At 42.6% G+C, this 13,474-nt stretch overlaps 1 protein-coding gene across 12 annotated transcripts in view; it reads left to right on the forward strand.

Annotated features, from left to right (window-relative positions):
• Nucleotides 1-13,474, forward strand: part of AMBRA1 (autophagy and beclin 1 regulator 1) — a 173,004-nt gene that overhangs the window by 30,486 nt on the left and 129,044 nt on the right. For 8 of the 12 annotated variants that reach the window (XR_014138574.1, XM_081798173.1, XM_081798172.1 and 5 more), the window contains 6 exons: nucleotides 435-688; nucleotides 1,054-1,112; nucleotides 1,608-1,791; nucleotides 2,421-2,593; nucleotides 3,722-3,788; nucleotides 4,331-5,784. Coding sequence is in view for 11 of the 12 variants with exons in the window: in XM_081798173.1 (XP_081654299.1) it covers nucleotides 554-688; nucleotides 1,054-1,112; nucleotides 1,608-1,791; nucleotides 2,421-2,593; nucleotides 3,722-3,788; nucleotides 4,331-5,784 (2,072 nt within the window). In the remaining variant the exon portion in view is untranslated. The remainder of the gene's footprint in view (nucleotides 1-434; nucleotides 689-1,053; nucleotides 1,113-1,607; nucleotides 1,792-2,420; nucleotides 2,594-3,721; nucleotides 3,789-4,330; nucleotides 5,785-13,474) is intronic. The other 4 variants (XM_081798178.1, XM_081798179.1, XM_081798181.1 and 1 more) reach the window with 2 other exon arrangements.

Here is a 13,474-nt window from a genome sequence, read left to right on the forward strand (position 1 = left end):
GGATCATGACCTGAGCTGAAGGCAGTCGCTTAACCAACTGAGCCACCCAGGCGCCCCAAGCATGAAATATTTTTGGAAGAAAAGTTTTGGGTGGCGCCTGGGTGGCTCAGTCGTTGCGCGTCTGCTTTCAGCTCAGGTCATGATCCCAGGGTCCTGGGATCGAGCCCTGCATCGGGCTCCCTGCTCCGCGGGAGGCCTGCTTCTCCCTCTGCTGCTCCCCCTGCTTGTGTTCCCTCTCTCCCTGCCTCTCTCTCTGTCAAATAAATAAATAAAATCTTAAAAAAAAAAAAAAAAGTTTTGGGAGGAGGGTCTTTCCTGAGATAGTGTCATTAAATGAAAAAATACTTAGCTCTTTGAGCTAGAATTGTATTTGCAGTGGGAAGCTTCTCTGATTGCAGAATAGATGTTCTTTGACTTTAATGTCCATCCTTTAGATTTCCATGAAGACAACTTACAAGGACCTGAATGGCTTCATTTTAGCTGCTTCAGCTTGTGGAGCTATTGCTCGCTCCTTTTCTTCCTGTGCCTGGTGTGACAGTGGCTGCTGAGCGCCATGAAGGTGGTTCCAGAGAAGAATGCTGTCCGGATACTCTGGGGGCGAGAACGGGGCACTCGGACCTTTGGAGCGCAACGGCTTCTGCAGGAGCTAGTGGAAGATAAAACTCGGTGGATGAAATGGGAGGGCAAGGTAGGAAGAACATATTTTTGACGTTGGGTTTGTAGGGGTGACCATAGAATGGGGTTTTAGAATGGGCTAATGATGTAGAGTGGGGGTGTAATTTATTTTGTGTGAGGGAATTGATATCTAACTTAACAGAGTTTTAAAAATAAATTTGGAAGAATTTATGGGCTAGAAATATCTTTTCCCTTTAGAGCTAGACATTTTTTTTAAAGGTATTTTGGATTTCTTTCTCTCAACTTGTGGCTTGATCATTGTCTCCAGTTTTTTAGCTTATACTGAATACTAATCTACAGTGGCTCGTGTGCTTTTGAGAAAGAGTGAGCCATAGTTTATAAATAATGTATCTTAACTTTTTTTGGTTTGTTTTTCAGAGAGTAGAACTGCCGGATAGTCCACGCTCTACCTTCTTACTGGCCTTCAGCCCAGACAGGTACCTGGTGCTTATCTATAACTTAAGACTTGGTACAGCATTGCTTTCTGTATATTGGCCCGAGCTTGGTAACATCCCTAAGGGTTCTTTGAAGCTTTGCATGAACAGAGCTTTGCCAGAAGGGGAAAGAAAGTAGATAAGCAGTGCTAACCATAGAAATAATGGGGATAAGCAAAGGAAACAATGGACCTTGAGCATCTAAACTTGGAAAGTTTCTCAATTACAATCCTTTGCCGGTGTGATATAGGCCACTGATGGCATGGATTATTTTTCAGCTGGGAAAAAATAGTCTCTGAAGGGGATTTGTGTCATTTGGGGACAGTGTAGAGAAGCCAAAGCTTTTAAAGATCAGAATACTTCTGTTGTTTGTGATGCCTAAGGTGTAGTTTTTCCACATTGGGGTGGGGAATACTCGAAAGCCGATTATCCAGAACTGATAAAGTTTGTTACCCTCCTACATGCTTCACATTCATTTCCTGCTCTTTGCTTCCCTAGGACTCTGTTGGCCTCCACCCACGTGAACCATAATATCTATATTACGGAGGTGAAGACTGGCAAATGTGTTCATTCTTTGATTGGACACCGCCGTACTCCGTGGTGTGTCACTTTTCATCCCACCATCTCAGGCCTTATTGCTTCTGGCTGCCTAGATGGGGAGGTCAGGATTTGGGATTTGCATGTAAGTATTTCCATTTCTTTGGTATTCTAAATGCAGAGAGTTGTTTACCATTGAGTTCTTAACTGGAGGAGAGACTAGCCAGGTTCTTAGGACTACCTCTGAGTAAGTGGTATTCGTTGCCCACTTAAATAAGGGGAAGTCTAGTCCCTATTTCTCCATTCTAAGATGAACACCCTATTTAACTATTCTTCCATCTGCCCATCGTGACATAGTATAGGAGGTTCTAAAATATGTTCAGGATAGATGCTTTTTTTTTAGAGCAAGGATTGTACTGTATTCTGATCATGATTGCCAAAGCAGTACGCTTCTTGTCCTGATGACTTGCTAGTGGGTTGTTGTGCACCATGTCATGCACCAAGCGTGCGTTTTCACAGGCTTCAGAAGCAGGAACTGTGTGGATGCTCATTGCTTTGGATTGTAGATGCCTTGGTGAACTGAGCTGACAGTAATAATTTTCTGATAAATTGGTGACACTGCCAGATCACTGATTTTCTACATTTTACAGTGGACATATTTAAAGTAGGCCCTATAAGTAGTCATTTTACCTTAAATGGTCCTTTCTTGAAATTGACATCCCAGTCTGCTATCAGTTTGTAACCTGAGAATATTTGGGATTGGTTCATTTATAGGGTGGCAGTGAAAGCTGGTTCACAGACAGCAACAATGCCATTGCTTCTCTGGCTTTCCACCCTACGGCTCAGCTCCTGTTGATTGCCACTGCCAACGAGATCCACTTCTGGGATTGGAGTCGGCGGGAGCCCTTCGCTGTGGTGAAGACAGCTAGCGAGATGGAACGGGTCCGGTGAGTGCTCTGCCCACCAGCAATGTCTGGCATAAGACTAACATGGCAGAGAACATTTACACTTGCTGTCACCTCAGGAAGCAGTTTGCTATACCTGCTCAGAGCAGGTGGTTATCTGTACAGCTCTTCCAACTTTTTTTTTTTTTTTAAAGATTTTATTGATTTATTTGAGAGAGAGAGAGAGCGAGAAGAGAGCATGAGTGGGGAGGAGAGGGAAAAGTAGGCTCCCGCTGAGCAGGGAGCTCCGTGCGGGGCTTGATCCCAGGACCCTGGGATCATGACCTATGCTGAAGGCAAATGCCCAACCGACTGAGCCACGCAGGTGCTCCTCCGACTTTTTAAGCTGCTGGCCAATCTAGTTCATTTTAGCTGTTTCTGATTGGTCTCATCTCCTGGTCTCTGTAGACTAGGGTTGTTAGAATGTCTTTTAGGTTCAAAACTATCTGGGTTTGGGGTAAGGCCCTTTTTTGGGAAACCTGAAAGGTGTTCAGGTGGAGGTTAACTTGGCGGGAAGTTGCTAACATCAGTTATTTGTGTTTATCAAACTGGAAAATGGAGATGTCAAGTGTATCAGATCTGCTAATTGATATTTAGCCCTCAAGATCAAAACACACATTGCCTGAATTAAAGTTGATGCATTGGTTTTCTTTGGTCCTCTTGGTATTGAGGTTGGATATAAGAAAGTTTTCTAGTCTCAGCTATGTCACTTGGTGCTGAGACTGTTCATTGTCACCAGAACTCCTGCTTCTTGCCAGTGTAGCTGCTTCGTGAAGGAAGAACTAACCCTGTGGCAGGGTATGGGAGTGTGCTACGCTTTACTGTTATGATAGGCTCTTCGCTATGAACAAGCATTTGTCTAATGCAGCTGCTTCTTGGTACTGAAGCCTAGATGCTTTTTGAAATTATTTTTGTGATACATATTCCCTTATTCTGGCAAGTGTGAGGAGGTACCAAGAAGTATTGAGCCCTATTATTTTGATCTCTTTGAAAGTTTTGAAAGTTTCTAGCATGAAGTGGATACCTGGGTAATCCCACAGTTATCAGTAGTGATTGCTATACATTTGAACACAGGCTTCCTCTTCTCAGTTAACATCTGTGTGTGTCTGTCTTTCTCTTTTGTGTTTTCAGTCTGGTGAGATTTGATCCTCTTGGACACTACTTACTCACAGCCATTGTTAACCCCTCTAATCAGCAGGTAAGTTAGTCAGCAGTTCCAACCCCATCTAAACTGGGAGTGGTTTTCTAAACTAGCGTTCCAATTCCGATTATATTGGACTTGTAATTTGTAATGCCCAAGTGTTTCTTTTTCAGTCGAGATTGAAAACTAGCTTTGGACTGCATATTTAAAGTGCTAGTCATAGTCTTGACGGGGGAGTCCATTCTGAAACCTCCAGTGATCACCTTATTCGAAGTAGTGTTGGATAGCTTGTCATTTTTGTGCCTCTGGTGGTTGACATTTTTGCTTCCCTCACTGCCTCCGTGTCAGAGAGATGCACTTTGTAAAAGAATCCCTTACCCATTCAGAAATGTCACTAATTGGAAGTGAATAATTTAATTCCATAGGATGATCCTGAAGCTGAAGCCAGTTAGTCCTCAGTGCTTCAGGGTAGGGTTATTGTCTCTCCATGAAGATTGTTTTCCTTGGCTGGTTGTCAGTAGTTAGTTTTCCTTGATTTACCTGGAGGTTCTACCTAACTGCCTTGCTCTCCCCCTGCCCCACCTCGCTCCACATTGCAGGGTGATGATGAACCAGAGATCCCAATAGACGGAACAGAGTTATCCCACTACCGTCAGCGTGCCCTGCTGCAATCACAGCCAGTTCGCCGGACGCCTCTCCTCCACAATTTCCTGCACATGCTGTCCTCCCGCTCCTCTGGCATCCAGGTGGGAGAGCAAAGCACAGTGCAAGATTCTGCTACCCCCTCACCCCCACCGCCTCCCCCTCAGCCCTCCACGGAGCGCCCCAGGACTTCCGCTTACATCCGGCTCCGACAGCGGGTCAGTTACCCCACAGCTGAGTGCTGCCAGCACCTTGGGATCCTGTGCCTTTGCAGCCGCTGCTCTGGCACTCGAGTTCCTTCCCTCTTGCCACACCAGGACAGTGTCCCCCCTGCTTCTGCCAGGGCTACTACCCCTTCCTTTTCTTTTGTACAGACCGAGCCCTTCCATCCCCCGGAGCAGGCCTCGTCAGCGCAGCAGGACCAGGGCCTCCTGAACCGGCCGTCTGCCTTCAGTACAGTCCAGAGTAGCACTGCCGGCAACACGCTCCGCAACCTCAGTCTGGGTCCCACCCGGCGCTCTTTGGGAGGCCCTTTGTCCAGCCACCCTTCTAGGTATCACCGAGAGATAGCTCCTGGGCTGACAGGGTCCGAGTGGACCCGGACAGTGCTCAGTCTGAACTCCCGCTCTGAGGCGGAATCCATGCCTCCGCCCAGGACCAGTGCCTCTTCGGTGAGTTTGCTGTCTGTGCTGAGACAGCAGGAAGGTGGCTCTCAAGCGTCTGTGTACACTTCAGCCACAGAAGGGAGGGGTTTTCCAGCTTCAGGGCTGGCCGCTGAGTCAGATGGAGGAAGTGGCTCCAGCCAAAACAACTCAGGCTGCATTCGCCATGAGCTTCAGTGTGACCTGAGACGCTTCTTTCTGGAATATGACCGGCTTCAGGAGCTGGACCACAGCCTGAGTGGAGAAGCCCCCCAGACCCAACAGGCCCAGGAAATGCTCAATAACAACATTGAGTCCGAGAGGCCAGGCCCCTCCCACCAGCCCACCCCACACAGTAGTGAGAACAACTCCAACCTGTCCCGTGGCCACCTGAACCGCTGTCGCGCTTGCCACAACCTCCTGACCTTCAACAACGACACCCTGCGCTGGGAAAGAACCACACCCAACTACTCCTCTAGCGAGGCCAGCTCCTCCTGGCAGGTCCCCAGCACCTTCGAGGGCATGCCATCGAGTGGCAGCCAGCTGCCACCCCTTGAGCGGACTGAGGGCCAAACGCCCAGCTCCAGCAGGCTGGAGTTGAGCAGCTCTGCTAGTCCGCAGGAGGAGAGGACTGTGGGGGTGGCCTTCAACCAGGAGACGGGCCACTGGGAAAGAATTTACACCCAGTCTAGCAGATCTGGAACTGTATCACAGGAAGCCTTACATCAGGATATGCCTGAGGAGAGCTCTGAGGAAGATTCACTCAGGAGGTAAGCAGGTGCTTTCTTGTTTTCTCCTGCATCCCTTACTTTTCTCCTTACGTCTCTTCCTTCAGTCCTGTAGATGTTGTGGCTGGATCTGGAGTGTCTGGAACCCATGCATCTGGTTTTGGTCTCCCTGATGTCCATTGCATCTTCTTGGAAAATCTTGCTCTGGTGGCAGAGATAGAATGGGGCCTAACAGTATAAGTCACTTGGTTCTGCTAGCTCCTTTTCTGGCTAAGCTCGTGAGACCTTTAGCCTTAAAGGAGAACGTAGATCAGGTTAGAGGCACGAGAGGAGTTAGAGCCATTGACTTCCTCTGCCCTGCTTTTTGACCTTCTTGGAGGATTGTATGTGCAACACTAGTTACTGTGAAAAAAGAAAATGTCCCAGAGCGCTTAGGAATAAGTAGTAAAAGAGAATCCTGCTTGGTACAGATTAGTGTATTGGCTCTTTTTCAGTCGTGTCTCTTTGGACAGCTGTGTTCATCTTTTAAACCCTATCTTTTGGAATATTGCAACTTGACAAAAGGGAAAAGAAAATAATACGTACATATACATACATACATATATGTATATAAAAATATATTATTTTTTAGATAGCAAATTAGTTGCTTAGTTAAGATTCTTTGAGGAGATCTTCCAGATGGACATTCACCTCAAGGTGGGGAAGAAGAATAATTCATAGAAGGAAGGCCTCTCCATACTCAGATCAGCATCCCAGGCAGCTCTTCCATGGAAGAAACAGAGTGGGTGTAGCTGACCGCCCACCACATGTTCCATGTATGGCTATGTGCGCATCTATCTTGATTTATTAGGGACTTCTTTCTGTAATTCTGTAAAGGTCACATCTAGCGTAATCACCAACTCCCAGAATATGCCTGTTGGATCCAAACAGCATATTGCTCTGCATTACATCCTCTGTTGAAGCAACTGAAATTTCCGACATAAGCTTCTAACAAGGGTGGGAATATGGATTGTGCACATAATGTACTTTTTATTTTGGGAGAATGCTTTAGAGAGAGTTACCCAGTTAATAAGTATTTGTTGAACGGTTACAATTTTTCCAGCACTGTGCTAGGCACTGTAGGGAATACAAAAGAAGTATAATATACCTGGTCTTTACCAGCTGGGAGTGTTATTATAGAGGCAGGACTTATTTACATGCAATTATATAAAAAATGTAGATGACCCAAATGCTTCATTGTGTGGTACTGAGATTAAATGCAGTCTCATTTCAGAGAAAGGGAAGTACCATCAGAGAAGGCTGTACAAAATCAAGTCTTGAAAGATGGGTAGGATTTGGAAAGGGAAAGACCTTTGTATTTTAGGGGACCAGCACATTCTAAGACAGGAAAGAACATGTTCAGTGCAACATGGTAGTTACTAGGGGCTGTTGCTCAGGGGAAGATAGGACACTTGGTTGGATATGAAAGATAGACAAAACAATAGAGATTGTTACTATGCTCATATAATTGAGACCAATTCTGGATTAACATCTCCTAAATTCCCAGCTTTGGAATATTTTGCCTTGTATAATGACCCATATTAGGAACCTGAGACTTACTCCTCTTTGTCAAGAGAGGTGGGAAGGTAGCAAGCACAGCGCCTGACATAGAGTAGGCATGCAAGAGGTTTATGAAAAGTAGTTGTAAAAGAACGGTCTTCAGTTACTGCTCTAAAAGCCTCCCAGGACCAGTTTCCATAGTACCCGTGGGCTTCTGGTCAGTTAGCCTTTGTGCATTCTGTTTTGGCAGTACCTCTTCTGGTGTTGTTCTGAGAAATACCTGAGTGGTTTAAAGTAAACTCTATTTGGTAATAATAAGAGAGACCAATTACTGAGGGCCTACTATGTGTTAGGTACTGTATCTTTGCATTAATTATTTCTAATTTCCACCATAACTCTGCAAGGCAGGTATTAAATGTCTCATCTTACATTTGAGGAAAGTGAGGCTCAGAGAAGTCGAGTTTCTTGTTAAAGATCCCTAAGTAGGTTGCTGAGTGGAGATTTGAATTCTAGTTTGTATGACTACAGATTTTTCTAAGCTGCCAACCATGGTATATTCCTTAGTATGATACCTCATTTTTAGGTGAACCATTTTTATTTATTTTTAGTTTCTTTTAGTTTTTTTATTATGATAATCTTCAAACATATAAAAATAAAGAGTAAAGTATAAGTGAATTTTCATATACCTATCATCTGACTTTAGAAATTATTAACACTTGTCCAGCTTTCATTCATCTGTATCCCCTGTTCACTCCCCCGACATCATATAATTTCATCTGAAAATACTCTAATCTGTTTCTCTAGAGCAATGCTGTCCAATAAAACTTTCTACAGTGATGTAAGTGTTCTGTATCTGTGCTGTCCAGTATGGTAGGCATTAGCCACATGTGGCTATTAAGCATTTGAAATGTGGCTAGTGTGAGCTGAGGAGCTACGTGTACATTTTAAAATTTTAACTAAATGTAAATAGCCACATGTGATTAAAGTATTAATCACTTCTTAATAAAAGTACTGTTTAAAACCCAGAAACTGTGTTTGTGTTTTAAATAAAAAAGTTCAGATGTTTAAAAATGTAGGCTGTAGTAAATGAAAGCCCTTGCCATCTTGCTGTAAACAATTGTGTATATATATTTCTTCTTTTAAAAATATACAAATAATACATGGTTTCATTGTAAAATATAGTAGTTACATGATTTATGGAGTCACTTGAGCTAGGATGAGATGTACTGTGGGGGCTGACAGCCTCCTCAAAAGTGAGGTACATTGTAAAATATTCCAAGTGCATAGCCTTTATAGAAGGGCCATCACTTCCTCATAATTTGAGTGGCTGCATTCTAGTGTAAATTACTAATACATACAGGTGCTACTCAGTATCTTCTGCCACCTTCAAAAAGGGACCTGATGTTCTCTAGCTGACGAGCTGGCCCTTGCTTGGATTTCCCCAGCAGGTGTCACTGTTGGGCTGTTGCTGCCGCTAGACTAGGCTGGCCGGCAGGAAAGGAAGGTGTCCTTAGTCTACTTGAAGGGAGAAGGTTTATTCTTTGGCCTTGTAGTAGGAGATAGACAAAAGAAGCATATTTTGATCTTCGGTGCTGCTGATTTAATTAATAATGTTTGCAAATAGAATATTGAGCACAAGTGTGTATTAAGCACAAGTGTGTATAGTTCTGTTGCTGAGCTGTGATAACCAGTTCACAGTTTGTCTCCTTTTGCCTGTGGGCAGTAGAGGGCAAGCTGCTTGTGTAGTCTTGACTCCAGCTTACAGCTTATAGCTTGGGTGGCAGGCCTTTTCCTCACCACCAGGAACTTTTTTTTTAAGATTTTATTTATTTATTTGACAGAGAGAGAGACACAGTGAGAGAGGGAGCACAAGCAGGGGGAGTGGGAGAGGGAGAAGCAGGCTTCCCGCAGAGCAGGGAGCCCGATGTGGGGCTGGATCCCAGGACGCCAGGATCGTGACCCGAGCCAAAGACAGACACTTAACCAACTGAGCCACCAGGCGCCCCCAGAAACTTCTTTTTGGGTCTAATAGCCCAGGATCTAGCAGAAGATCAAGGTATTATGGCTCCCTGCAGCTTGCAGCAGGAGTCCCTGTGGCTTCGAAAGGCTGGTATTAGGAAAAAGAGAAAATTATTTAAATGGCATCTTAAAACTGGAGAAAACCTAGAGTGTATTTAGTCCAGCCTTTTTTTTTTTTTAATAGATGAAAAAACTTAGATGGGCAGAAATGACTTTTTAAGAGGTGCTTATAACAACGGTGGGATTCAAACCCTTAGGTCCTAAAGAGGGCACTCTTTTCTCCTCTTCATTTGCAATTAGTGCTTTCGCATATTCAGTTTTCTCTATCGGAACCTCTGTTGCTCCTATAGATCATTGGCGAGGGGGGAGTGGGTTCTTAAGTCAACTCTCTTGTAAGATATTGGAGGTCTAATAGATCATTTGTAATTATTGTCTCTCTGTAAAAATATAACCAATACAATGTTTTAGGGATACAGGAGAAACACTGTTTTAGTTAATAGCCCATAGAACTGCATTGATGAGTTTTTTTGAAGTGATCCCAGTTTGGGAAGTTCACTGTAAAAATCCCAACGAATGGGATATCAAAATCTGGGCCAAATCTTCCTCAACTAAATTATGTCTGCATTCCTTCTCCAGAAAGGTGACAAGGCCTTTCGTCTGAAGTATTTAGTAAGATTGTGTTCTGAGAACTGATGTCTTTTGATCTGCACTTTACCCTTATGATAAAAGACGATTGGGGAAATTTGGCCCAGAACATTGAAGGTTAGAGTTGGAACCCCGCATTTGATTTCTCAGTTTTTTTAGACTTTGTGAGGGAATTGCTTTGGAGTTGGAGCAGTCTGAAGCCTCTTGAGGCTTTGTGGGCCAACTAACTTGTTTGATGCCTCAGCACTAGTCACATGGGGATTTTCCAGAGAGTGCTCAGCAGAAACATCATTGATAGAAAAAATAAATGGATATATCTGCAGGTCTAATCATAGGTCCACAAGAGGGAGAAGGTGACCTAGAAATTAGGAAAGCACCAGTCTTTTCAGCTTGATCATAATAAAGACAGGGGTCCATCTTTAGTAGCTTTGCTGTGCCACTGACCTTACTGGATCTAAAGAGTTTATATATATAAAATCACTTTTGGTTTCTTTGGGTGGGAGTATACTCAATTTATTATTCAAAACCTAAAACAGCTGTCCCCTTTTCCTTTGAGAAAACTTCACTGAATGTCCCAAATAATCACTTTCTCTTTGTTGCTTGTACTAGATAAAGATATTTACTTGTAATATTGACCCAAGACCGATTATTATGTCATATCCTTTAGTCTTCTAAGGAGTCATTGCCTTAATAATTTCTTGTTGAATAAATGAAGTGGCATTATCTAGAGTTGTACATGGAAGACAGCTTCTATAACTTGAGCTCAGGTGACCTAGAACTTGTTCCTCTGATATTCAACTGTTGTGCTATGTTTCTAACTTGTGTATTGGTTGTCCTGAAGCCTTTAATAAGTCTTATTGCACCTGGTCTGCTGTCCTTCCTATTGGCTCCCACTGATGACTTGGGGCCTACATATTCCTTGAGTGCACCAGCATCATACAGCTTTCTCTCTCTCTCTCTTTTTTTTAAAAAAAGATTTTATTTATTTATTTGACAGAGAGAGACACAGCGAGAGAGGGAACACAAGCAGGGGGAGTGGGAGAATCAGGCTTCCTGCTGAGCAGGGAGCCCGATGCGGGGCTCAATCCCAGCACCCTGGGATCATGACCTGAGCCAAAGGCAGATGCTTAATGACTGAGCCACCCAGGCGCCCCTCTCTCTTTTTTTTTTAAGTTTTTATTTTAATCATGCTCATTACCACAAGTGCTCTCCTTAATCCCCATCACCTATTTCACCCATGCCCCTGCTCACCTCCCCTCTGGAAACCATCAGTTTATTCTCTATAGATAAGAGTCTGTTTCTTGGTTTGTCTCTTTCTCTCCCCACCCCTCCACCTTTGCTCATTTGTTTTGTTTTTTAAATACATATATGAGTGAAATCATATGGTATTTGTCTTTTCTGAGTTATTTCACTTAGCATTATACTCTCTAGCTCCATCCGTGTCATTGCAGTTGGGAAGATTTCATTCTTTTTTATGGCTGAATAATACTCCAATGCATATGTATACACCACATCTTTTTTATCCATTCATCCAACATAGGGGTGCATGTATCCCTTTGAATTAGTATTTTTGTATTCTTTGGGTAAATACCCAGTAGTGTGCTTGCTGGATTGTAGGATAGTTCTATTTTTAACTTTCTGAGGACCCTCCATATTATTTTCCAGAGTGGCTGTACCAGTTTGCATTCCCACCAACAGTCAAGAAGGTTCCTTTTTCTCCACATCCTCCCCAACACCTGTTGTTTTTGGTATTGTTGGTTTTAGCCATTCTGACAGATGTGAGATGCTATCTTATTGTAGTTTTGATTTGCATTTCCCTGATGATGAGTGACAATGAACATCTTGTCATGTGTCGGCCATCTGGATGTCTTCTTTGAAGACATGTCTGTTCATGTCTTCTACCCATTTTTAAATTGGATTATTTGTTTTTTGGGTGTTGAGTTTTATATGGTCTTTATATATTTTGGATACTAACCCTTTATCAGGTATGTTCTTTGCAGATATCTTCTCCCATTCCCTAGGTTGCCCTTCAGTTTTGTAAATTGCTTCCCTCCCTGTGCAGAAGCTTTTTATTTTGATGTAGTCTGATAGTTTTATTTTTGCTTTTGTTTCCCTTGCCTCAGGGGACCTATCTAGAAAAAAGTTGCTCTAGCTGATGTCAGAGAAATGACTGTCTTGCTTTCTTCTAGGATTTTTATGTTTCAGGTCTCACATTTAGATTTTTAAATTCATTTTGAATTTATTTTTGTGTATGGTGTAAGAAAGTGGTTCAGTTTCATTCATCTACATGTAGCTTTCCAGTTTTCCCAGCACCATTTTTTGAAGAGACTTTTTCCCATTGGGTATTTTTTCCTACTTTGTTGAAGATTAATTAACCGCATAATTGTGGGTTTATTTCTGGATTTTCTGTTGTGTTCTATTGATCTGTGTGTCTGTTATTGTGCCAGTACCATGCTCTTTTGATCACTACAGCTTTGTAATAAAACTTGAAGTCCAGAAATGTGATGCCTCCAGCTTTGCTTTTCTTTTTCAAGATTGCTTTGGCTGTGTGGGATCTTTTGTGGTTCCATACAGATTTTGTTCTAGTTCTGTGAAAAATGCTGTTGGTATTTTATAGGGATTGCATTAAATGCGTAGAGTGCTTTGAGTAGTATAGACATTTTTAACAGTATTTGTTTTTCTAATCCATGAGCATGGGATGTCTTTCCATTTCTTTGTGTCATCTTCAATTTCTTTCATCAGTGTTTTATAGTTTTCAGAGGACAAGTCTTTCACTTCTTTGGTTAGGTTTATTCCTGAGTATCTTATTATTTGTGGTGCAATTATAAACAGAATTGTTTTAATTTCTCTTTCTGGTGCTTCATTACTGGTGTACAGAAATGCAACAGATTTCCATACATTGATTTTGTATCCTGCAACTTTACTTAATTCGTTTATTAGTTCTAGCAGTTTTATGGTCGAGTCTTTTGGGTTTTCTATATATAGTATCGTGTCATATGCAAATAGTGACAGTTTTACTTTTTCTTTACCAGTTTGGATGCCTTTTATTTCTTCTTGTTATCTGATTGCTGTGGCTAGGACTTCCGGTACCATGTTGAATGAAAGTGGTGAGAATGGACATCTTTGTCTTATTCTTGACCATAGGGGAAAAGCTCTCAGTTTTTCCCCATTGAGGAAGATGTTCGCTGTGGGTTTTTCATATATGACCTTTATTATGTTGAGGTATGTTTCCCTCTATACCTACTTTGTTGAGGGTTTTTATCATGAATGGATGCTATACTTTGTCAAATTCTTTTTCTGCATTTGTTGAGATGATCATATGATTCTTATCCTTTCTCATATTGATGTGATGTATCATGTTGATTGATTTGCGAATACTGAACCACCCTGGAAACCCAGGAACAAATTCCACTTGACTGTGGTGAATCATTTTTTTAAATGTATTATTGGATTCAGTTTGCTAGTATTTTGTTGAGGATTTTTGCATCTATGTTCATCAGAGATCCTGGCCATACAGCTGCCTCTTGAT

The sequence above is a fragment of the Leptonychotes weddellii genome, chromosome 11, assembly GCF_054177405.1.
Source record: "Leptonychotes weddellii isolate Sample4059 chromosome 11, ASM5417740v2, whole genome shotgun sequence".
In the NCBI taxonomy this organism is placed as follows: Eukaryota; Metazoa; Chordata; class Mammalia; order Carnivora; family Phocidae; genus Leptonychotes; species Leptonychotes weddellii.